The sequence below is a fragment of the Danio rerio genome, chromosome 1 (genome assembly GCF_049306965.1).
Source record: "Danio rerio strain Tuebingen ecotype United States chromosome 1, GRCz12tu, whole genome shotgun sequence".
NCBI classification, from domain to species: domain Eukaryota; kingdom Metazoa; phylum Chordata; class Actinopteri; order Cypriniformes; family Danionidae; genus Danio; species Danio rerio.
In genome coordinates this window covers 21,434,084-21,460,890 of record NC_133176.1, presented here as the reverse complement: position 1 = coordinate 21,460,890, position 26,807 = coordinate 21,434,084, and the positions used below count along the sequence as shown (strand labels likewise).

At 37.0% G+C, this 26,807-nt stretch overlaps 1 protein-coding gene across 7 annotated transcripts in view; it reads right to left on the bottom strand.

Moving 5' to 3' along the window:
• apbb2b (amyloid beta (A4) precursor protein-binding, family B, member 2b) overlaps window positions 1-26,807 on the bottom strand; it is a 102,322-nt gene that overhangs the window by 38,392 nt on the left and 37,123 nt on the right. For 4 of the 7 annotated variants that reach the window (XM_688300.11, XM_009307588.5, XM_068221135.2 and 1 more), the window contains exons 2-5: window positions 22,457-22,502; window positions 17,120-17,245; window positions 14,551-14,596; window positions 12,572-13,531 (exon numbers count right to left, since the gene is read on the bottom strand). In XM_688300.11, the coding sequence (XP_693392.8) occupies window positions 12,572-13,529 (958 nt within the window). In that variant the 5' untranslated portion in view covers window positions 13,530-13,531; window positions 14,551-14,596; window positions 17,120-17,245; window positions 22,457-22,502. Of the gene's footprint in view, window positions 1-5,635; window positions 5,777-12,571; window positions 13,532-14,550; window positions 14,597-17,119; window positions 17,246-22,456; window positions 22,503-26,807 lie in introns of those variants that run through there. The other 3 variants (XM_068221136.2, XM_073950575.1, XM_073950586.1) reach the window with 1 other exon arrangement.

Below are 26,807 nucleotides of genomic sequence, written 5' to 3'. Positions count from 1 at the left end.
TTTTTATATATTACATTATTTAACATTTATTTGTCTCAGTGTAAAGATGTCCTGCTTTGCCAACTTAGTTGTCAGTATTATGCTATTATTCACTATGGTACAAACAGTACAGCAAAATATCTATTCCTTACAAATTTCTAGCATGCTAATGACCAGCCAGTCTATGGACTGTTTACATGAGCCTTTCAAGTGTCAACCTTGCATAATTAAAGCTCCTGAAGCCAGATACTATTGGAATAATGAGTCTTTTTTTATCTTGGTGCGTTTCTGTGATATATACGAGCAGTAAGATAGCTACTGAATACTCATTGTTAATACAACAGGGTTATAACGTTGAAGAAAATCAAACACCTGACAAATGCCATAATAATCATTTTGTGTAACATTAGCATGATAAAATAAAGTTTTTCTTTTATTAAAATGTGTTTTTTTTTAATGAAAGTAGTATCGTAGTCTAAAATCGTATTCTCTCCCATGAACTTGCTACTGTTCTGTCTGTCCTCACTCAGCAGCTGGGAATGTTTGTTTCATGTTTCAGTTGTTAGTAAGGGCATTATTCACACAATGCAATCTGGGTGAGGAAAACCACACACACACACACACACACAAAGTAAACCACTGCAGTCTGTTACTCACACATATGCTGAACAGATTCAAACCAGGAAACACGTCCTCACCAAAACCATGGAGTCGTGACATTCAGTGTGTGTGTGTTTAAAACAGCTCTAAAGAGATTCTCAAAGGGGTTTTGTCAATGTGTGCATGATTAATGCAATCAGCACCTCCGAAAACTGAATATAGCAAATGACTGAAGTAAAACGATATCTGCAACAGTGTAATAAGGGGTTATGAAAGATGACATCTTCTAATTTGATGAACAGATGAGGTAGAATGAGTAGGCTGTCCAAGTGCTTCATATCTATCTATGATAAGGTTGACAAACAGCACACAGATGTTAAATGAATCTACTGAGATTCTAAATTGTTGACACTTGCTATGAGGTCACAAGGAACCATTAGACTCAAAAACACAATGACGGGAAATCTACAGTGCACATGCTTTAGGCAACACAAAGCTGTTCCTCATACATAAACTGGTCTTGTTTAACAATGCCAAAGTCATTTGTTTACTCAACGGTCACACAGGTCAAAGGACCAAGTCCACAGGGTGGATGCAACATGTCCGGAAATCACTTTTGGGTAATTTCTTTCACAATGAAATCTTGTTGGTCCAAAATAAATCCAAATTCACAAAGCTGTATCATATACTGGCTGTACTTTTGCTTTCACTGTCATAAAAAAAACTTGGAAACTGCAAAACTTTGTAAACGTGTTTCATTAGACCTTCAACAGGTCAATCAAGTGCATTTGAGAGATAAGAACTTTCTAAAATGATGCTTTTTGATCAACCAAAGGTGCAGTCACATTTACACATTTACAGTCATTTCAGTTGGTATGTTATCAGGACCTTCATTTAAAGGCAAAAGATTTTACGTTCAAGATTTTGCATTGGGTTTGAGGTGGTCACACAGGTTTAATAGCTGCTTGGCTGACTTTTATTCATTCATTTATTTTCCTTCGGCTTAGTCCCTTTATTCATCACGGGTTGCCACAACGGAATGAACCGCCAACTTATCCAGCATATGTTTTTACACCGTGGATGCCCTTCCAGCTGCAACCCAGTACTGGGAAACATCCATACACACTAATTCACACACATACACTAAGGCTACTTTAGTTTATTAAATTCACCTGTATGGCATGCCTTTGGACTGTGGGGGCCAGCGACCATCCTGCTGTGAGGTGACAGTGCTAACCACCGTGTCGGCGTCTGACTTTAATCTTTTATAAATTGTAGCAACAACAAAAATTAAAAACTCATCTCTTCTCAGATCACCTGAACCCCTGTGAACAAAACCTTATCCCAAAACAATCCCAAACTGAGTGTGCCTCACACAGGCGAGTGGGCTTGACAAACCACCTGTAGAAACATTCTTCTTCCTCCCCCCCCTTACTCTAGCCCCTAATTCTCTGAGCCCTAACAGTTCCTTTGTATAGTAAGTATGTAATAAGCACATTGTAATAAGTATATTGTGTGTATTGCATTTCCTTGTTGAATTGCTGAATGCCTCCTCAATTGTAAGTTGCTCTGGACAAAAGCGTCTGCTAAATTACTAAATAAAAATGTAAATCAATTGATATAGAATTTAATTGAATTCATATCAGGGATATGTTGACCAATAAAGCTTTAAACAATGTTTTAACAAGTATATACTTTTTTGTCTTGATCATCTTCATTAAACAAATATTTTAGAACATAGAAAACATTTTAATCATAAATATTATTTTCTCTCGCAATAAACCAATATAAGTTTTGCCTTAAATGCTTCCGTTTGACACATAAGTTATTTTTATTGTACTAAGTCTGACGGCTTCTTCCCTCTGTTTTGTTGTTTCAAGTATTCCCTGTTGAATATAACTAAAAATATATATGCATGTATTATTAACAAATAATCTTATGTTTTGTCTTATTTGTGTTTAATTCAAATTACTGATGAACATGAACAAGCCATTTTCAACTGCTAGATATAGGCTAACAAGGCTAATAATAAGGCTCATTCAACTATCAAATGATGCCCCATCCCAAACTCAGTTGGACTGCACTGAGATCATTGGGTGGAGAGCAGGTGGTCTTTAGCAGCTGTTCGAAAGCATTTGACCTCATGCACATCTACAATATAAGCACTTTAGACATGTTTCACAATGCCAAAGTTATTTATTTTACTCAAAGGACACACAGGTCAAAGGACCGTGTTCACAGGGGGGATGCAATATGTCCGGCAATCACTTCAAGATATGCAATGTCCAGTCTAAATTCTAGCTGACCAAAAGCCACAGAATTGTTTTAAATTACTTGTCTTGTTTGTAGACCAAATATCTACACTTTAAAGGGAAAATAGGATTATTTAATTTACCCCACTGGCAGATAATTACCTTAAAACAAGCCAAAAAACTCTTAATTTTCACTTATTTGTTTTGATAGAAGTAGTATATAGTAAGAAAAGCATTTGTTTGCATTGTGATTGTTGCATTGTGAATTTCTGTTACCACATACTGTTAGACTCCCCAGAAAATCGTCAAATAGTGCAATTGAAATCTGAAACTGTATTCATATCACCATGTTTAATACAGAAAAATAAAATAGCGCAATATCAGATTTTTCCAATATCGAGCAGCCCTAATGTCGACTCAACATCGGATGTCTGACTTTCAAGCGATGTAAAAATGCCATTGTCTATTGGCATAACCCTAATATCAGACAGTATCTGAAAGCTTATGTATAGAATTGTGAAATGCATTAATGCACAGTCCTAATTAAACCACAGTACCGGTGTCAGTGACTACGTTTACACGTTTTATGGACATCGATATTCAAATTATTTGCCTTAATCTAATTAGGACAATAATATAATTAACCGCTTGCATGAGTTGCTTTTTGAATGTTCGTTTCATGATCCCGTTTTACATATTATAGCACATAATAATTAAATTAACGTCATTGCGTCCCCACGCTATCTGCATTTCCTCCGGAATTTCATGTCATTTTGGGCGTTTTTATTCTTAATTTGTCGAATTTAACTGCAGTTTGGCACTTTCACTTTCATTCTGGAACATTTCATGGATGCCCCCGTGATAAACGAGACATTGAATGCAACTATGAACTGCTGGAAGAGTGTTGTTTTAATGGAAGTTCATACCGCATGCTGAATGGAAGAAAAAAAAATCCACATTTCACGATGCAGGTGTCTGTGGTCTTCACCGACTCGGTAGGTGCAAAGAATAGTTTGTGTGTGTGTGTGTGTGTGTGTGTGTGTGTGTGTGTGTGTGTGTGTGTGTGTGTGTGTGTGTGTGTGTGTGTGTGTGTGTGTGAACTATCCTGTCGCAAAATGCAGGAAAAAGTCCTACATAACTGTAATAGTTTGATTTCGGTGTTAACATGACTCTACTACACTTCAATAATGCAAACCCTGCTGAAAAATCCAGCTTAAACCAGCCTAAGCTGGTTGGCTGGTTTTAGCTGGTCGACCAGGCTGGTTTTAGAGGGGTTTTGGCCACTTCCAGGCTGGTTTCCAGCCATTTCCAGCCTGGTCTTAGCTGGTCAGGCTGGGAGATGACCAGCTAAAACCAGCTTGACCAGCCTAGCCAAGCTGGGAGTCCAGCCAAAACCAGCTATATCCAGCTTAAACCAGGCTGGTCAAGCTGGTTTTAGCTGGATTTGGCTGGTCATTTTCCAGCCTGACCAGCTAAGACCAGGCTGGAAATGGCTGGAAACCAGCCTGGAAGTGGCCAAAACCCCTCTAAAACCAGCCTGGTCAACCAGCTAAAACCAGCCAACCAGCCTAGGCTGGTTTAAGCTGGATTTTTCAGCAGGGAATAAATCGGCATACTCCACATGTCTATATTCAATTTCTCTTTAGTTCAATTATGACCTTAATCGGATTAAATTAATCAAAAATCGCAGTATTTAATTTTAATTGGATTATTGGTGTCCAAGTAAACGTACTCATTGTTACAAATGGCATACTGACAACTGAGAGGGGAAAAACTGAAGGAGATTGGCCTATTCTGTTGGCTCTTTCATTTCATTTGACTGAATATTTCATTCCTTTTAAGTAATGAAAATATTTATATGGCTTTAGTTTTTGCTTGAAGGAAAGCCAAAAAAGTCACTGTTCCCATTAACTTCAATTGCAGGAGCAAAATACAGCAGGAAGCAACATTCTTCAAAATATATTCTCATGTATGTTCCACTAAAGAAGAATAGTCATAGGAGTTAAAAACAACGTGAGGGTGAGCAAATGATCCAATACCTTTCCTTTCAAATATAAAAACAATGAAAGCACAAGCTGAGCAATCCCCTTGTCACTTTAAGGCACGTCTCACTTCAATGAGACTTAATAATTAGCCAACAGAACTGACTAACTGAGTGAAAGAGCAATTAGCCAGCACTAGTCATGTACGGCTAATCTAATCTCCCAGCATGCTAAATGAACACGAGTGCTTATTAGGATGCCTCCTCTACCCAAGTTTCCTTTCATTTGAGATGAGGCACTGCAGTACAGATTCTTTAATACTGATTATTATGTTGAGGTGGGACTTGTAGTCCGTGATATATAAAGTGGGTCACTACGACTGCCTTAAAAACTTAATACGGCATTCAGAGCCAACAAAACCTAAATACATAGTACAAAGGAAACAAGCTGACTTTTTCGGCAAATTCATTTTTAAACACGACATACACAAAACGATCTCGATCCTAGTTTTCAATGTATGATCTACCATTCGACCCACTTTTGATAACGCCTCTCACTCTCTTTCTGCGGTCTATAAAGAATGTGGTGGCGGAGGGGGAGGGGAGGCCAGCTGTAAAATTCACGGACCCAAGTGCCACGAACATATGCACAAACTTTAGTATTCAGCACACAGCTCGTGACACCTTTCGCTGCATATCCTCCCTCCTTCCTTATCTCTCCTCTCCGCCTGCATTTATGAGCATGCACACGCAACGGAGACGCGTAGCTACATGCGCAGCACTGACTCACATCCACACAGACACACCGACGCGCGGTACCTACCCTCGTAATTCACTATAACAATGGCCAACATGTAGTCTTTACCCAGCATCATGACTGAGCAGCCGCAAGAGGAGAGGATGACATGAGAAGAGAGAGGAAAGCAGAGGTAGAGCCGGAGAGAGACAGAGGGGGCGAGCGACTGATGGGAGAAAAAACCTGAGAGAGGGAGAGACGGGGTGGGTGAGCTTGCGAGAGCAGCCAGACTCTGTTTATTTGGTGTTTATTTATTTTTTTATCCGAATGTAGCAGGAAGAGGGATTTTAGCTTCCTGTCCATCCAGGGCACGCAATTGGTCACACCACTCGGACAAAACCTGCCTCCAGATTCGGTCACCGAGGCAACCCCCGAGATCATTTTTCCTGCAGTGTCACCCAACGAGTGGTCATGTGACCTAGGTATGACAAGACACAAAAACTGTGGGAGAGGAATTGATGTGCAGAAATTGTGTGTATACACAGCCTGCTGTGGGGATGCCAGCTAACATATGGGTGTAAAACTGGTTCGCAGCTGTCCATTACCCAGCATGCTGGCCAAACAGACCTGCCACACACCTGTGAGGTTTTCCTGTCTACGGTGGGAGATATTGACTGACACGGTATCAATAAGAAACTGCTTTGATTGACAGTCCGAAGAGCAATGGAGACTTGTTACCACAGAAACAGCCATTTTGACTCACCACGGTGTAGCAAGTCATGTACAACATGAGTCCCATCACAGACATCATTCATTCATTCATTCATTTTCTTTTCGGCTAAGACCTTTTATTACGGTGGCCGAGAGAGCTTAACGTGCTGCAATTACACAAAACAATCTTCATCAGTTTGAAAGCACATGTGTTGCAAATTGGTCACAACACAAACGACTGAAGAAACTCACTGCAAATCAGTCACAGCACTAGCAAATATACAGGTAACACAACGGAAATATTACAAGGGGACCCAAAAACATGACAGACCTTTGGACCTTTGCTGAGATATGGATGTTAATCAGGATATTACAATAAACGGAAAACAACTCACCTTTCAAAGACCACCAATCACATCACTGAGCAACAGTCACATTGTCATGACCACAGGTGGCATAATAACACATCCGTATCTCAGCAGGGTCCGTCATGGTTTCTGGGTCTCCTAGAAACATTTGCGTTGTGTTACGTGGATATTTGCAAGTGTTTAAATATTTGCAAACTTTATAAATCAGGGGTCTCCACAGCGGAATGAACCACCAAGTATTCCAGCATATGTTTTACGCAGCAGAAACCCTTCAAGCCACAACACAACACTGGGAAACATCTATTCACATCTGCATTCACACACATACACAACGGCCAATTTAGTTAATTGAATTGACCCATAGCACATGTGTTTGGACTGTGGGAAAAGCCAGAGCACCTGGAGGAATCCCAAGCCAACACGGGGAAACAACATGGGGAGTACATGCAAACTCAACACACAAATGACCCAGCAGGGGCTCAAACCAGCGACTTGCTGTGAGGCGATCGTGCTACCCACTGCACCACCATGACACCCCATCATGAATAATTTACACAAAAACAAAAATTATGTATGCACCCTCATGTTGCGAATGACTTTTTCGTCTGTGAAACATAAAAGGAGATATTTAAAAGAATGTTGATACTGCTCTTTTGTAAACTATCAAAACAATGTTTCAGATCACAATATGGAAGACTTCATGCTATTGCTTGTTACAACCAATAACAAAAAATGTTGCTTGATAATGCGAATAAAGAGCACAGAATCACTGGGAATTATGTTAGGAGTTCTCCAAAGCCAACAGAAATCAATCAGACAGGGCTTGAATGAATTTAGGATTTAGAAACATTGTGATTTAAGAATTCAAATTCAAGCTAATGAATTTTACTTTAATGAAATAGACGGATCCCTGCAGGCACAGGATGTCAACATGGCGTCATATTGATATTCTACCCCGATGTCGTGGAGACGTTGGATTTTGTTTGGAAATAAAAACTCCATTGACGTGACAACCCAACACCAGGCCGATGTCAATTTCCAACGTCCAAGCTAAAAATCAACCAAATATCAACATCTAATCATGATACAACTTGACGTTGTGTGGACGTTACCACTATGACATCTATCAGATGTTGGATTTTGGTCACTTTCCACCACAACCTTGAATTAACCAAATATCAATGTAATTTGACGTCATTATTGGAAGTTAAAATAAATTTGTCCTTAGACGCTGGCTAGACATTGATTTTTGGATAACTGACGTCACGACCTAAATCTAACCTAATATTAATGTCTTATGATGTTGTGTGCCTACTGGGATGTGGCAAAATGAATGACCTTTTTGGCCGTTATCAAATTTAGAATGTATTTCTCAGCCTGATTACAAAACAAAACCAATACAAGTAAATGCAATCTTTTCCCAACATCTTTTACAAATTGCAACTTAGAGGTCTTGTTTCCCTCTAGCATAAACCCTTCTAAAGCAAACACCCAAACAAACACATGGTGTCACATCATGTGGAAGGCACCAGTTAAAACCCTCATGGCAAGCATCAAACATTTGGACTAACCAGTTTGAATGTGTTGAATGCTGTTATGCTGTAACATTATTATATGCATTAGCTTGATGGCTAGCATGAGACACTAACATTGATATTAGAACATCATGTAAACAAATCCAAATAGTTGATCACGTCTAATTTAACACATACAAGATTAGCATCTATATTGTACAATACTGATCCGACATCTTTTTAGTGCAATGTATTACTCATTTGATTTTTTGTTGTAAGGAATTATATCAGAGAACAGAACATGCAGCAATGATAATTAATGAGTTGCTTGCTAGATATCACACTGCAACTGCTACATTCACATTTCTTCAGGATGTGCAATTTTTCATGGCTTCTACAACGGTTCAAAGAAAAAACATTAAAGATTTCTCAGGTATGATGCCACTGTCAGGTCCTGTGTCATTGTATGTATGTATATGTATATATATATATATATATATATATATATATATATATATATATATATATATATATATATATATATATATATATATATATATATATTTATTTTATTTTATTTTTTGTGTAAATAAAAGTAATATGATGTAAATAAAAGTAATATGATTAGGGTATTATTAATGTTACTTCTTGAACATATGGTAATCGATCTGTGCAACAATCTGAACGTTATTTACAACTTTATTTCCTGTTATTCACACCCTATGCAAATTCTGTTCACTAAAGTAGTCATCATTGGCGGGCACACATGCATCTTCTCTGTAGTAAACAAACAGTGCGTCAGCTCATGTGTGATTCCACGGCCGCAAATATATCATTTTATAAAAAGAGAAATGACATTTGAGTGAATTATACCTTATAAATACAGTATGTGACACTTTTAACACCATTTGGAGGTGTCCATGTTGCTGCAACACATATTAAACAATGTGAAATCAACCCCCTTTCTTACCTGAACTTAAAAATATAATTGGCTGAATTGAAGAAAAACTGAATTAAGATTGTGTGTAGGGTTGAATTGAGATCGCAATCTTTTTTCTACTAATTGTGCAGCTTCAATATATTCTGCCTTTAAGTACATATGATTAAGAACAATTTAAATGATAGTTCACCTAAAATTAAATTTCTGTCACCATTTTCTCAGCCTTGACTTATTCCAAACTTTTTTTTTCTGCTAAAAACAAAAGAAACTATTTTGAAGAATGCTGGAAACCTCCATGCATAACAGTAAAAACAAATACTGTTTAAGTCAATAGATAACTATTTTCAAAAATCTTTTTTAAATATATCATCTTTTGTGTTCAACAAAACCAAAAAAACACAAACTGGTTTGGAACAAGTTTAGGGTGAGTAAATGATGAGCATCAAATGATCACCACTTTGAGTGAGCTCTTCCTTTAGGCATATCTGACTTTAAGCATAGGTGTTGAGTAGTCAAGTTATTGTTTTTATTTGTCTTTCTCAGCATTACAATGTCTAACTGAATATTGTACATATAACAAGCCACCAGCAGTCTGATTAAATTGTATACATGTTGGACCACACCAAGCTACAGTTACATTGCCTCTCTCTGTGCAGATCCATGATCTCCAGCAGAAAATGCCAATATATGAATACATATCAAATTATAGCTAATTTATTTGAACATATATGTAAAAATTTGTAATTCCAATAGTTGCAATCCAATGGTTCCAATTAGAGATACTTCAATCGTTCGGCCGATAATCACATTTCATGGCTCGATCGGTACTCACCAGTTCAGCCGATTATATGAACCGATCGCAGGGGTTTGTTTATGAGTTTACAAGCAGAGGTAGACGCGTATGTACAGCAGCCACAACAGGAGGTGCATGATGTGTGGGGGCATGAGCCCTCGCGTTACAGCCGTTAAACCATATGCAGTTGCGGTGCGACCTCTGTTCACAGTTCATTGTAAAGATGTATTAGAATTTCTAGTTGTGGATTTTAAATTGTCATGCATCAAATATGCGCTCCAAACTTTTTCTACATTGAGACATGTTGAATTCTTCTTTCATCATTTGCAATGTTTCCAAATTGCATTGTTTGTAAGTTTTCTTACCAATTGTTGTGGCGGTTCATGCCACTGTGGCGACCCCTGACAAATAATGAAATAAGCCGAAGTCAAATAAATGGATTAATTATTTTCTGTAAAGCTGCTTCAGGCCATGACATGTTCATACCTAAATGGTTATAAAAGACGTGTTTAAGGTATTATATGCAGTATCCTTAGTTTATTCTCTTAGATAAAGTGAGATCTCCACTCCACTTTCATACTTAAGAGGCAAAATGTGCTTAAAGCATTATGAAGCTTGAAGCATTAGAATAGGTACTTACTATCGGCTGATCACCATGACAAGGAATCAGTACTCAATATCAGCAGCTAGTTCCAATCCTTTTTGCAATATTTTGAAATATATCTTGTATATACGTATAATATATACTTTATATGTGAAATCCAAATATGAACTTGTATGCCATTTATGTAATCTGCATATATTGCCATATATCTGATATTTATTTTGCTGTGCACATGTTCAGTGATCATGTTTAATACCTGGTAACTAAACAAAAGATGTGAATGTAATCACGTACACCAACATTCAAAGTTTTTGTTTGTTTGATTGATTGACAAAACAGATTTGACGCACTTTTGTTCATGTGTCTAGACCTGCTGTTACTCTTTAAGCACGAAACTTGGCAAGCATACCCTCCAAATGATGAAATAGATGCATCAAAGCAAGATGAATGTGGAGTGGTTTGTTTTACTGTTGTCTGAACACAAAGAGCTGTATGATAAACGTGAAAGCGACTACAAAATGTTAATACCAGGGAGTTGTATGGAGAGCAATTGCATATCAAATAGGATTCGTATCATTTCACTTAATTTTCTTTCATGGCTTGCAGGTTTTTCCCACAAACACTATCTACAGTCATAGTGTGATTTTGCTCATCACCAGTGGAAATTGCTTGGGTGTGAATGCTGAAAAATGTCTTGAAAAACAAAAAGTGCAAGAAAAAAAATATTCTGTTATACAACAACCTTCACATATTAATTTTAAGAGTTCACACTTAGCTGATGATTGATTATAAAGCTTATTTGGTATGCTATCCAAATCACACTGAACTGAGCTAAACTGAACTGAACTGAACTGAACTTAAACACTAAAAACTGAACTACACTGTTCCAGTTACTATGACCATTTATGTGAAGCTGCTTTGACACAATCTACATTGTAAAAGCACTATACAAATAAAGCTGAACTGAATTGAATTGAGAGAGCCCTGAGCTCATGAGATCCTCGAGCCCGAAGCTCCCTCCCGTTGCAAGGCGGGAGCAAAGAGGGGAGTTTGAGCTCAGGTAGAACTCGAGAACTCACCTGCTATAGTAGCTGATAAACAGATAGTGATTGCTGTTAAGAGATAACTACTTACTAGGAGCATGTCTATAGTGCTGATTTGGATTAGTCATTTAACTTGAGTTGCATGTTTTTGGACGGTGGGAGGAAACCGGGGAACCCGAGGAAATCCATGTGAGCATAGGGAGAACGTGTAAACTCCGTAAGGAAACGTCGACTGGCTTGGTAAGGACTAGAACCAGTTCTTGCTGTGAGGCAACTGTGCTAACCACTAGGCCACCGTGCCACTCATGTAGGAATAGAAGAAGGAGGAGTAGGGGTGGAAGGGGGGATTCTTCAAAACGAAGATGGCTGTCATATAGAACTTATAGGTATTTATAGTGGCTTAGAAATGGTCTGATTGGTGAATCATAAATTGAATATCAATCATAAGCATGTGATCCTCTCGAAATTAGTTTATAAATAAACTTCACAAAGAATATTGTATTATACTTTTACTCAATAGTATTACAAGTTTGGAACAACTTACAAGGTTTACATTTTTTGGGTGAAGCAACTCTTTAAATGAGGGGTACTGAGACCACTCAACAGCAGACTGTAAACTCCAGTCCTGGTGACCAACTGCTATGAACACCTTTGTATGTCTCTACCTTATTTAACATTCTTGATTTAGATTATAAGCATCAATTACAGCTATTAAAATGGGCAATTTACCTCTTCAACAGATAATTTAAAGTAAACTACACAGCACCACACACGCAATAAGAAAACCACTTTTGACAAGTTTTCCTTCACAGCTTCAAACCCGACCCACACTGTGCTGCGTTCACCTAGATCACACTTCAGTGAAGTGTAAAGTCCAAACACACAAAAACCTCTCTGCCAACGCACTTCAGTCAAACTGGAAACCACACATACCACATGAGTGCCACACATCCATGAGACTGAGCCAAAGCACACACACACAAAACCACACTGAGAAAACCAGCAAGCTATAAACACACATACGCATATGTGAACGTGTGTGCTACTGACCGCTCTCTTCAGGTGAGCCCAGCGAAGCGCTGTCCTGTGACAGTGTGGTCCAGCTAGACTCCTCATCGCTGTGTGGAAGGTTCTGGATGCGGTTTAGTGCCCTGTCTGTCTTGGCTCCTGTGCGTGGTCTGTCTTTTTTTGTCTCTGGCGAGGAAGAGGAAGATGAAGAGCCGACAGACAGCAGGGGTGTGTCCTCGGGGCTCTGTGGTTTTCTTGGAGATGCGGGACAGGGATCCTTCTTGTTCTCCAGCAAAGGCTTAGTGATGTCGTCGTCTTGCGAATCAGGCAGCTGGTATGACAGACCATCCAGGCATGACTCCAGATAACTCTTGGTCTTAAGGTGCTCAGGGGACTTCTTGTCTGAAACGATTTCGCTTTTCTCAGATAGAATGAGCAGGTCATCACAATTCTCAACGTGATCCTCCTCATTAGTGTCATCTTCAATTAACTTGTTTACTTCCTCATCGACAAGCTCGTTGTTGGCGTCAAAGTCACTGTGAACGTCGTCGACATTAGACTCGCTGTCCAGACTTAATTCCTCAATATTCCTCAACTCATCGTCGATGCTGAGCTCTGATTGGGCTGCTGTGTTTCCATCTTCATCTTCTTCCTCTTCTTCAGTAGTGTTTTTGTTGTGGTCCTGTCTCTCGGCAGCTTTGCGTAACTGATTTGCACCGTTTTTGGCCAGTTTAGGGTTGGCAGTAGTTGCTGATGAAGATGATGGTGGCATCACACCTTCGCCGAGACCCATTGCACTCTGAATACTTGTTAGAGCATACTTCTTCCGGCACTTTGGGGGCGTGGCCTGGCCCTGTTTGATAACATCACCACTGAGCAACTGATTGTGTGAGGAACGCAAACTGAGGGAAGTGGGCGGAGTTGCAGAGGGCCCGTTGCGATTGGCTGCATCCACGGAAGGGGATGAGTTGTGTGGTGAGGGCACGCAGACTGACATCATGGCTAAGGAGAGAACAGGTAAAAAAAGCAGTCAAAACAACACACACACTCTGTATTTAACAAACAGAGACCAATAGTGTCGTATTATATATATAATTTAATGTTATCTCATCTTCAATGCCCATCATTTTGGCAAAATCAATTAAGAATTATACAAATAAAATAAATACAATAACAATTATTCAAACAGACAAGCAAACAAAGTTTTAATACATTAAAGATATCACTATAAAACATATAAGAAAAATCTGTTTTTTTTTTTTTAAAGTGCATCTAATAATCAAGTAAAAGCAGCATTTTGGCAAAGTTTTTGTCCAGTAGCTGATTGACAGATGAGCAGCAGCCCTTGCTGTTGGTCAGGACACGTCAGGACAGATTAGGTGTAAACGGGGTCAAAGCAGCCAAGTTAAGCAATGCAGAAGCAATTTTTACATGGGGATCACCCATCATTTCCTTTATTAAATGTGAAGGAATATAAAATGCTAATAATATCAGATCGACGCCAGGACTGAATCTGCAATGACGTTCCCATTTGCTCCGTGCTGCTCCTGTGCTACCTAACTGAATTATCACATTTAAAATCAACTTAATCTGATGGGAATTGAATGTGATTACAGCTGATTTAAAACCCAGCGCTTCATTCTTTGATGCGATTGGGTGGAAAATTAAATCAGGTTTGTGCCAAAAGATGAGCTGATTTTTGCCAACACTCAAAGAGTAGATTCATGGAAACACTGCATTCATTACAAAAGAAAATCTAACCAATCATGCAGTAATTCGACATGTAACATAACGACAGACAGACACAAACAGGGCTCCATACTAAAAGAAATTGAGATTTCATTTGAATTTCAAATCTAGTTACTGTTGGCAACAGTAGGGATCTCTTTATGTGCTTCACATTAATTTAATCAAATAACACCATGTGATGAGTCAGGAATTAGTAGCCAGTACATCTCTAGTAGATTTTTTTAGTGAAGAGCCCTGCACAAAAAACCTTCTGTCACAATGGGCTGTCTGACCTTGTACAGGTTTTCTCTTTGAGCCGGAGACACTGTCAGTGTATATCTGCAACAAAAAACATAATTACAGATTTTTATTATCCATAGATATAAAACATTTTTACAATATTGCACACAAGCAAATTCAAACATTTAACATGTTTATGAATTAAATATGTATCATATACTTTTAAGTAATTATTATTCATGTAATTAAAATTATTTAAATGCTGTTAATATTCAGTAAATATTCAATAGTTTGCAAATAACAACCTGTGTAATATGTTCAAATCTATTTCCATATCCCTGATTATTAATAGCAACCTGCACAGTATGTTCGTCTATTTGTAAATCTCTGATTCTTGTTAATACAACTTGTATATTATGTTCATTGTAAATCCATCTGTAAATATTACCTAGAGTTTTCTACAAATACACTAATAACTATATACCTACATTAACCGGCCAGTTTGTTAGGTACACCTGTCCAACTGCTTGTTAACGCAAATTTCTAATCAACCAATCACATAGCAGCAACTAGGGTTGTAACGGTATGAATTTTTTACGGTATGATAATCGTCTAAAACAATACCACGGTTTGACGGTTTCGCGGTATACGGTATGTTACAAATGTTACAAAATAATAGAACAGTGAAGCAAATTTGACTTTTTCCAAATAATATATTTTCAGTTACTATAAACAACACCACTTACAATGAACAAATAAAAAAATAAGAAAATAATAAATAATGTGTCAAAGTCCAAATAAAGTCCAAATAAACATGGTGCAAATCCTCAGTAAAAAAATAGATATAAATATTTACTATACTATAAATAGTTACATAACGAAACTAAATTCAGACAAACAGCTGCACCTTCATTTGCGTCTTTTGAAAACAGCAAGAGCAGCAGTTCGTCTTTGCTGTGTCACTGTTTTGTCATGTTTCTGTGCTGCTGTGCATGCAAAAGTACTTAGTATGAGAATTATTTCATGCAAAACTTTTTTTTTGCGTTTTATTTAGCCGCGCATAAATGTATGCCTATCTCTCATTCCGTGTTATTCAAAAAGCTCGTTTTTGGTCCACAAACAAAAGCGAAACCTATGCTTATTGGTTGTGATATAGCGAGTTTGAACCAATCTGGGCATGGAGGAGGGACAATGCATCAATGTATCGTGTCTGGTTTGTCCGGAGACACAGTGACGAGCGTTTCTTTGTCAAATCAGCGTTGTCAAATTTTGATGACGTAACCGCACTGATTCCGGAGCCTCCGGAGCCGCGAATGTTATGTGATACAGCACTGGAAAGCTGAGATTCTCTTCTTTATGCCAATCTTTGAATTGTATGAATCGGATCAGCGCATCAAAAGTTATTAAACATTTAAGAGCAATACTTATTTTTAGCAGCGGGCGGCTGTCTCGGTCTTTAAGGGTTAAAACCGTTGATATGCAATGGTATGATAATCGTGCACGTTCAAATCGTGGTAGACCGTCATACCGGTATATTGTTACAACCCTAGCAGCAACTCAATGCATTTAGGCATGTAGACATGGTCAAGACGATCTGCTGCAGTTTAAATCCAGCATCAGAATGGAGAAGAAATGTGAATTAAGTGACTTTGAACATGGCATGGTTGTTGGTGCCAGACGGGCTGGTCTGAGTATTTCAGAAACTGCTGATCTACTGGGATTTTTACGCACAACCATCTCTAGGGCTCACAGAGATGGGTCCGAAAAAGATAAAATATTCAGTGAGCGGCAGTTCTGTGGGTGCAAATGCCTTGTTGATGCCAGTTATCAGAGGAGAATGGTCAGACTGGTTCAAGCTGATTGAAAGGCAACAGTAACTCAAATAACCACTCATTACAACTGAGATTTGCAGAAGAGCATCTCTGAATGCACAACATATCCAACCTTGAGTCAGATGGGTTACAGCAGCACAGAATTTGGCAACAACAACATAAAAGCAGGGATTCATCCTGCCTTGTATCAGTGCTTTAGGCTGGTGGTGGTGTAATGGTGTGGGGATATTTTCTTGGCACACTTTGAGCCCATTAGTACCAACTGAGCATCGTGTCAACGCCACAGCCTACCTGAGTACTGCTGCTGACCATGTCCATCCCTTTATGACCACAGTGTGCCCAAGAATTCCAGCAGGATAACAAACCATGTCATAAAGCCCAAATCATCTCAGACTGGTTTCTTAAACATCACAATGAGTTCACTGTTCTCAAATGGCCTCCACAGTCACCAGATCTCAATACAATAGAGCACCTTTGGGATGTGGTGGAACAGGAGATCATGTCAATATAAACCAAAATCTGGGGGGGGGGGAGGGGGGGGTCCAACCCGGGACTAGTAAAGTGTACCTAATAAATTGACCGGTTCTTGCACTTGCACTTCTTTCTTTTCTATCTTTCATTGCTTTGCACTTGTGCATAAACAATAAAGTTGAATCTAATCTAATCCAATCTAAAATTCACAATTGAAAATGTGTAGCTTTAATTACAGTTTTGTGAACACATCATATCTGTGTATCATCACAAGTGAACGCAAACCCATTCTATACGACGAGCAGTCAGCCGTACTCACCAGGGAGCTGAGGATTGTGGGTATTTCCACAGAGCCTCATGGGCCATGATGTAGAGTCAGCGCATCATCAAGGTTTCAGCGAATCAGCAGCGGGTTATCACCATGGAAGCACTCAAGACATATGCTCTGCACACAATAAAACATTATGATTAGATAGCGTATGGAAATTTCTACTTAATGGGTTTTCACTATGCCCATCCCTCAGCTAAGGTTAGTGATGTGTGAGTGTGTGTGTGACTTCTCCAGCTGTGCGTGTAAACAGCATGGGGTGGGAAAATGTATCTGGAGCGCAATGACAAAAATAACTGTCAGGGTGGAGGCACAAACAGAAACACACACTTAGTCTCCAGGGGAATCACCTAACTGGGTGCTGAATATGAATGAAATCATTTTTCACCGCGCAGATCAAAGGGCATTCATGTATAAACATTAGAACCAAAAATAACTAGGGCTGGGTAATACATCCACACTAAATGTGTCAAATTTAAACCTCCTCTTAAAAGTCACAAGAATTTGAATGCACTTATGAATATGAGCAGTCTGATTAATGTTTTAATAGCAGCAGCATCTCTTATTAAATGTTAGTAAATATATAATCATTGCTCTGCATATATAAGTACACCCCTCACAAATCTATTGTTTAAATTCATATTTTAATAGGAAGCTATACAATATTATATTTGTGCATATACATTAGGTTAGTCAGTACTAAAGCCAAACTGGAGGTTATCTAACAAAATAACTTAACGATAACGGTCCAAAAACTAGAACACCCAAAAAATCAAGACAAAACAAAAGAAGGAAAAATTTTGTTGAAATTTTGTAGGTTCTAATTTTTTTACAACAATTTGATTGAATTTAATTGTACTATTTTTCAGTTTCTGAATATGTTTGGTGATTGTATTATTTTATTTAATATATCTGTTTAATAAATCTGTTTTGTTTAAATGCACCAAAATACATGGCCTATATTCACTGAGAAATGGAAAAAAATGGGGTGTACTCAATTATGCTGAGTGTTGTATGTGTGCATGTGTGTGTGTGTGTGTGTGTGTGTTCAAATCTATCTATCAATATCTCTAAAAAATGTTTAAAGCTTTTGACTTATAATAATAATAATAATGCATTTGTATTATTTTAGATGCTAAATATTAAAGTCTGTTAATGTCAAGGAAGTTCCTGAGGTTTTCAGTGTATTGATGCAATTCCAACTTAAAGGAAATATTAGTAGTTATTAGTAGAAATAAGTAGTTCATTTTGCACATCATTCCCTTGTAGCAAACTAACGGCAACAACTGCCACTATACAAACCCAGAAACTAATTGTCTTTGATTGAAAGTATTTTTTTTTTTTCCAGTGGATTAACTTGCATGCTTTAATTGTTCACCTAAAGAATAACAATGTGCACTAGCAAAATAAACATTGTAAATTTGGATTTCACATAGACTTTAAGATATAAAATCACCCAGCTGTAAAATCACGTGTTTTTTTTTATTTTATTTGATCATTATGAAACCTTGTTTCCAATGCCAAATAAATAGGATAACTTGAACTGCAAGTTTACATAAGTTTAAAAAATAATAACCTCACAATTTAGAATTATAAATTCAGAATTGTGCAATGACATGTCGCAAGAAAAATCTTATAATTGTAAATTAAAAAGGCAGAAAAAACATATTAGACTCTGTTTCCTCAAAATAAAAAAATTCTCATAACTTTATATATCACAGTTAAAAAAAAATTTAAATATCACCAAATTGTGAGATCTAAATTGGAACTGAGTGATAAAAGTCAGAATTGTGAGATACACAGACACAATTAACCAGTGTTGGGCAGTAGCGTCAATACAAGTAGTGACGCTACTAGCTTAACTACATTCCTTGTAGCATGGAGGTAGCGTTGCTACTTTCTAAATCAAATAGGTTTTTCGGTAGCGAAGCAATTTTTTTAGTCAAGTAGCGCAGTAGCCTCCGCACAAGCTACATTTACTGATCGCGGATCAATAAGTGACGGCATTGACATTCACGGGGCCGATGTCTAACCCATGAAAGTAAATCCATATGATGGCGAGAATGACGATTTCTTCTTCTTCCTGTTTTATGGTGATCCAACAACAAACTTTTTGGTGCATTACTGCCACCTCTCGCTCTGGTAGGTGACATCGCCAACCAGATATATATAGTTTAATAGTAAAGGCTAAAGTATACTATGGTAATTACTATTAGTTCATGATAGTTACTAATGATACTACATTATGTAGTGTAATTCATTAATGAAGAGTTGTAAATATATATAGAATACAATGCTTATTCCTATATATTTCTCTTAACTATAAATTCCTATAGTATTTTAATTGTGTAACACTTGGTTTTATTGGATTTTTTGTTTTTGCTGTTATATACTATCATTTGTTTCTGTTTAGTACAGCATATTATTTGCAGTAAATTATTGAAATGAACAATTATGCCTCATATGTTTTTTGACAGTTTTATTGATCACTATGATATGATTGACTTGGATTTAAGTTGCTTCGATTTAAAAATGAAAATTGCAAAAGTAGCTTAAAAAATATATTGTACCTTAGCTTGCCACATTTCCCAGAGGGTAGTTTTTAGTGTAGTTAAGCTACATTTTAAGTAGAGTAGCTGATAGCTTAGCTCGCTACATTTTTTAAGTAGCTTGCCCAACACTGCAGTTCCGATTTTTTTTTTTTATCAGTGGCACAAAACAAGCCTCCACAGAAAAGAGCGGGAGGGGAAAACAAAGATACAGTGTGAAAAAAAAACGGACAGATAAGCACTGCAATTTGGATTTAGTTTGCTACTTTGTGTATCTGTGCAAAACCCAGACCAGAAAACAAACAGAAGAAGAGCAGTTGAGTGTGGTGAGCTTTAATTAGAGATGTCAGACTGGTGGCAAACCTCCCTGAAATCCCTCTTTCACCATCATCCTTCTCTCGCTCGCACTCATGACCTTACAGAAAGCATGTGTGTGTGTGTGTGTGTGTGTGTGTGTATGTTTGAGTGTTTGAATTGAGCCTGACCACAGTAATTGACCCTTTGCTAAGCTCTGCACCCTTTGGTTACTGTTACCCACTGAAGGAAAGCTCCACAGATCTAGCCTTAAGAATGAAATGAGGATTACAGTGAACATTGTGGTTTTCAGTAAAATGTACTTTTAAAGTACTTGGACTTGAATGAAGTGTGACATTGCAAAGTAAATTCAAAATGAAACACTTATCACAAAGAAAAGCCTCAAAGCACTTAAGCTTCATGTTATGTTTGATTTCTGGGTACAGTTTTTATGATGTTGGTCAAATTGACCCTTATTGTATTAAATACAACTCAAGGAAAATCTCACACTACAAAAAAAAAAAATAATAATAATAAATTCAGGTAAAAGTTTGACATTATAAATATGATCTTTTCCCATACAAATTATATTGAAACAGTATAAACATCTACTAAAGAAACTTGATTTACAAGTGAACAAATTTAAAATTAATAAAAACTATTATTCATATTTATACTTGGTGGTGAGAAATGCTTCATTATGATTGGCTCTTCATACAGCATGAATCTTTGCATCTAAAAAATGCTGCATCTCCTATCTCTTTGATTGGGGACACATCAATATCTCCAATAGTTTTTCCCAAGTTCAAAATTTAAATTCATATTTAGAATCACCAATTAAATGAAATGATTACTGTATCTTACACTTTGTTTCTAAATGTTTTAATCAACCACAAAAAACAGCATTTTTTTCATGCTGCCTAAGCTATAAATCGTCCCCTTAGAATTATAAGGCCTGCACAGAGTTTTAGCCCATCATTAAGTGCATGTATTTAATTGTGTAAATGTGTGTAAATAAATATTTATTAAGTTTTTTAATTAATTTCACTAATATTATTGTGATATAATAATAATATTAAAATGTTCATGTGATTTGTTTACAATACAGTTTGGAAAGTTTATGTTCTGTCTTTTAGTAGAGAGATTATATGAAAGACTTGCTTTGTTTATCAAATAAGTGGATCATGTTGGATTTGGATTGTAAACATTAAATAAACGTTAAAAATATATTATTTGTTGACTTCATATAATTAGTTTTTAGTTATGATACTCCTAAAATCATTGCACATAAATCCACAGATTTTAACAAAATTCTCTGCAGAAATAGCAAAAAATGTCAGCAGATTCTATCTGGCCCTAACGATCAGACATCATCCTGACAATCAAACTATTTAAGAATTTGTAACTTGTGTGTTAGACATACTGTATCATCCTCTGAATAACAGACACTGCTCTTTTAAGGTCATTTGCTGTGTGTATTTACTGAGATTCCAGAGCACTAGCCATAACAATGAAGCTGCAGAAACTGTCATAAGAACACACATCTGAAACAAGCCCCTCCCACAGAGAATAATCATTCGATAGTGTTTGATGTTTGATGATTTGCTATACAACTATATAAGTGGCATGTTTTCTGCCTTCTATATACTGTATATACTATAGTCTGACATAATAAATTATTCCTTACATACTGATTGATTAATTTACACATTTTTTGATGTAAAAATGTTTTTGAATGTTTTACAATGGATGGGAAAATGATGTCTGTTTCTTACACAAAGCCATAGAATGGCTTCAGAAGACTAAAGCACAGCACATGAGTCATGTTGACTACTTTAATGGTACTTTTATAGAGCCTTTTTGTCTTTTTAGAGGATGGCAGTATAAATCACCACCACTCTCCTTGTTCTGCAAACAGCAGCCCTGTTATTCTGCTTAAGATTTGTGCTAAAGAATAAAGCAATTATTTAAATCTGATGCTGATGACAACATTTTTACTGTGTGTCAAATATTCCTTTCAAAACAGTAATGCAATTGACATTCTATAAAATAAAGCTTTCAAGGCTCTGTTGATTGGGAAAAAAAATGTTCTGGCTATTGTTCCCTGGAATGTGTCTTACGAAATGCAATTGCTGCAACTGAAACTTCAGAGAGGACAGACTCCACAGCTGAAGCCGGATTATTGCACACTAAACCATAGAATGAAATACAGCTTCATAGCTCGGTTCTTTTCCACTTCTAACTTCACTTAAAGAAATGAATTCTGCAGCACTTAAAAGAGACAGAGTTCGGCGTCTGGATGCAACAGCTATAATCATAACACACACCCTTAAATCCACTGGAGTCTTTACAAGGAGTGAAAAAAAAGCAGGAATGTGAGGGAAAGCTAAAGAATTCTTGGCATGTCATTTTAAGAAGGCTTTAACTACCCATTTGGGAAAAAAACACAATCACACCCGTCTCACTTATACACACTTAAACATACCTACGTATCTGCAGGTAGAGGTATTTGTCACAGATGAGGTTTCCACCTGTAAAACAGAGAAAAGAATACATTTGTGAATTCATAGTGTCACAATAAATAACAATATTACACAGAAATGTTAGCATGCTAAATAAAGCGCAGTTACTGACGGGCAGTTTCAGCAGCTGAAAATAAAATGTTAAACAAACCACACAGAACACAAGTAAATATGACCTGCTGAATAATCCAACTGTGCAAATCCAAAAACAGAGAGCGCGGTTCTGTAAAGCACATCCCGCTGAGGGTGAAAGAAAGCAAGACAGACACTTGCGCTCACATACAGGCGGACTGATTCGATTAAAGGACGTTTATTTAGTTGCAGAAAAATGCAATGCTGCAGTTAACTGCTGCTCAAAACTGGACAGATCTCGGCCCTGCCATTAAAGTGCATCCAATCAGTGTCGAGGAAGAAAAAAACAAACATAGCATGCACATAAACATACACGCATAAACACACAGATGAATGCTGGGAAAGAGGCAGGTCGAGATCGTATTTCAGAGAGGAAAAATCCAAGGCCTTATATCAAAGACTCGCTTTCCAGCAGACTGCACCGAGAAAACAGCTGCCAAATGACAGAGAAGAAAAGAGGGAGGAAAAGACAGAGAGAGAGAGAGAGAGAGAGATTGAGTGCAAAGGCAACAGAGAGGAAAAGTAGAAAGAGAAAGGCCATAGCGCTAAGGGTTTCCATCAACATCTGTATAAACAATCTACGCGAAGCTTTCAGACACGTTTATTAGTTGGTTGCCAGATTATACTTTCTTCAATGAGCATTATCCACGCAGCCTGATTAACCCATGATAAAGATACAATAAAAGTTTTTCAGAATAGAATTTAACAAACATAACAACCTAAATTATAGAAGATGAGGATGATCCATTGTGACAAAACTGTAGAATACAAAATGCACTCAGCGAAAAATACAACAGTCAACATGGACACTCTAATGAGGGAAGCGAAGCCTTCTAGTAAAGCAGCCAGTCTATGATGATTCTCCAGGGGCAGGACTCAGTCCAGATGTGTGTCCTTTACGACAGTTTCTTCAGCTTCACTGATTTAAACCCTCCGTGATCAGCAAACATGATGGAATCTCAGAAAATACTTGCCTCACAGACATGAGACACATACATAAAGCTTGAAATATCTACTTTTAAATAAACAAATTGCACTTGAAAACAAATAAACTTATTTTGTAGCAAAAAAAATGTGAGGTACAGGCCATTGAAGCACAAACTTGTAAACAACGAGGTAGCTCTCATTTTGAAAGGAAATTTGTGGTCAGGATTACGTTGGAAATTATGTGAAGTTTATTTATAAACTAATTTCGAGAGGATCACATGCTTATGATTGCTTGCTGCTCATCCCGTATTATTCAATTTATGATTTACCAATCTGACTATTCCTGAGCCACTGTAAACACCCTAAGTTCCATGTAACAGCCATCTTCGTTTTGAAGAATCCCCCTTCCACCCTTCTTTCCTAAATGGGTGGCACGATGGCCCAGTAGATAGAACTGATGCCTCACAGCAAGAACGTCACTGGTTCCTCCCACCGTATAAAAACATACAACTTAAGTTAATTGACTAATCCAAATCAGCACTATAGACATGATTTAAGTAAGTAGTTATCTATTAAGAGCAATCACTATCTGTTCATCAGCAACTACAGCAGGGGAGTTCTCGAGTTCTACTTGAGCTCCAACTCCCCTCTCGCCTGAGGGAGGAAGCCCCAGGCTCGAGGATTTTATGAGCTCAGGGCTCTCTCCCGAGACAGCATGCCAAACAAGCTTTTTAATCAATTAACGATAATATGAAACAACGATAATCAATGAACGACTTATATGAAAGAAAGGGACTTTGATTGTGATGCTAACTACTTCAAAATAATATCTACACATCTACACAAATTAAACAATCTACACACAAAAATTTACAAAAACATCAGAAGCAAATGCTTAGAAATGCCCAAAATGGATTTGCACTCAAGTTAAATTTCGTTAAAATAACACAAACAGTTTATTTTGCTCAGAGGAGACAGTGCATTGATATTACTTTATGCCCATTTTGATTTCTAAAAATGTTTGTACAAAAGACTAACAGCCATAGTCAAGATGTTGATACATAATGAAGTTATTTCAGTTTGATTTTCAACTAACTCCACTGTACTGTCAAATGAAAATTGGAATATAAAGCTTGAGCTGCATGAGATACTTTTGTGTTTTTTCAGGTTTTCTTTATTTAAAATGCTTTATGCTCAGAAAAAAGAAGGCCTTTTTAAAAAATCTTTCTTCTGTTGTCTGAAAAAGAAGGATATGTGGCTTTGAACAACACCAAATGAGTCAACTGCCAGCAACAGACACCAAATGGGGACTTTTGCTTAAATCCGCTACTTATTGAAGAAGTCCCCAGTAATCCCAAATGTGTTTTCACATGCAAGCTTCAGAACAGATTTGAACAAAAGAACTGTACCAACTTTTGTCCTAAAAAGACAAAAATTTCTGAATCAAAATCTCAAACATTTCTCATCAAAGTCTCTCAAGTATAAGTTATGGAAGACATATTCTTTTCACAACTTTCAATATAAAGTCTCATTCACTAACATTATTAAATGCTTTGTGTGATAAAATAAAATCGACAGATACAACATCAACATATGTGGCAGAACAATTGTTTTGGGTAATTTTAAAATACTTAACTAATGTTAAAACCCAAAACAGTTTACATCTTCTGTCAAACATAAAAGAAAAATGGAAAATGGTGCACATCGACTTAGTAGGACAAAAATGTTTTGTCAATCATTTTCCAACATTGTTCTAAATATGTTCCTTTGTGTTCAACAGAAGAAGTGTTTGGAACAAAATGGAAGGTGAATAAATGTTGACAATAGAAAATTTTAGTGTGGACTATACCTTTAACAACTGGAACCTTGCCTTAAAGTGTTACCTGTACTCTCTATAAATCTACATCAACAATTTCCTCATTTCTATTTCTAGAAGACACATCTGTGGCAAAGTTGATGAATTAAACTATAACTGAAGTCCCATGAGACCCCACATGTTCTTCTGGACTACTGCAAACAATCGTTCAGGAACTATTTTTGATGACTGTGTACTGCCACAGTTTATAAATTAAACAAATTCTAATGACTATAAGTAACACTTGTGTAGAAAAAACTTTCATAAATGCTGTCCCCAAAAGTAGCTGGGTCGGATTAAATGCATGCACAGCACTTCAATAGTTCATATCTGCTGTGTTGCTGCTGATCAGAAAATGCTGACAGGCATCAACTGAAGGCTGTTTCTTCTGATGCAGTCTGTTCTGAAACTGCGCGTATAAAGAGTGACAAGTACGCATAGATTATATCATTCCCTAATAACCAGCATAAGATGAAACATGATGGAGCATCATAAATCAATGCTGTCAAGCCGGACAAACGCACAGCTAAAAGTTACGTAAGGATCAGATGAGGAATATTGATAGACTGACGCTGCTATGACCAATGTGGCCGGAATTTTGTTTACATAATCTATTCCTGCAATTTGAGAAGAAAAGTATTCACCTAAAATAATAAATCCATTTCAGTGATTAAAAAATGAGTTTTAGTCATTTTAAAAACATTACAATTGATTGAAAATATGATCTTGCTGAATTTGACAACAATTTCTTAAAAGTTAAACAGAAATACTTTTTACTGAAAAAGCTTATTTATTGTTTAACAAAAAAATGTATGTTATGAATTAAAAAATTCTAAATTACATTATAAATTATATAAATTATACAATCATTCCTAAAGGTAGTGTATTATTAATATTTGTATTAGTAGTAGTGTCATATTTCAGTTATAAAGATGAACTAAAGTGTTATTTTAATTGATCGTTGTAAAGACACTTGTGTGTACACAAAGACTATAAAATATACAAGACGTGTGATTCGTATAGTTTTGAATGGATGTAACAGTCAATATGGCAAATGAAGCCCCACCTACTAGTACAAGAGCCAATCAGTGATCGCTATAGACTGACATTTCATTTTTTGTGTGCTCTTACGACAGATTGTGTGGTCAACAAATGCACTGGAATCTTAGCATGTACTTGCTTCACAGACATAAGAAATATACACACATAAAGTTCGAAATCACTACTTTTAAAGACACCAATTACACTTGATAACAAAAGCTTTTTGGTTTTGTAATCTGTATGAAATGAACGTGAGGTACAGTCCTGTCAAACGCACATCACATGACAGCAACTACTCGAACACCCACAAACTTGTAAATAAAGAGTCGCTGTCATTTCTGGAGGAGATTCGCTATCAA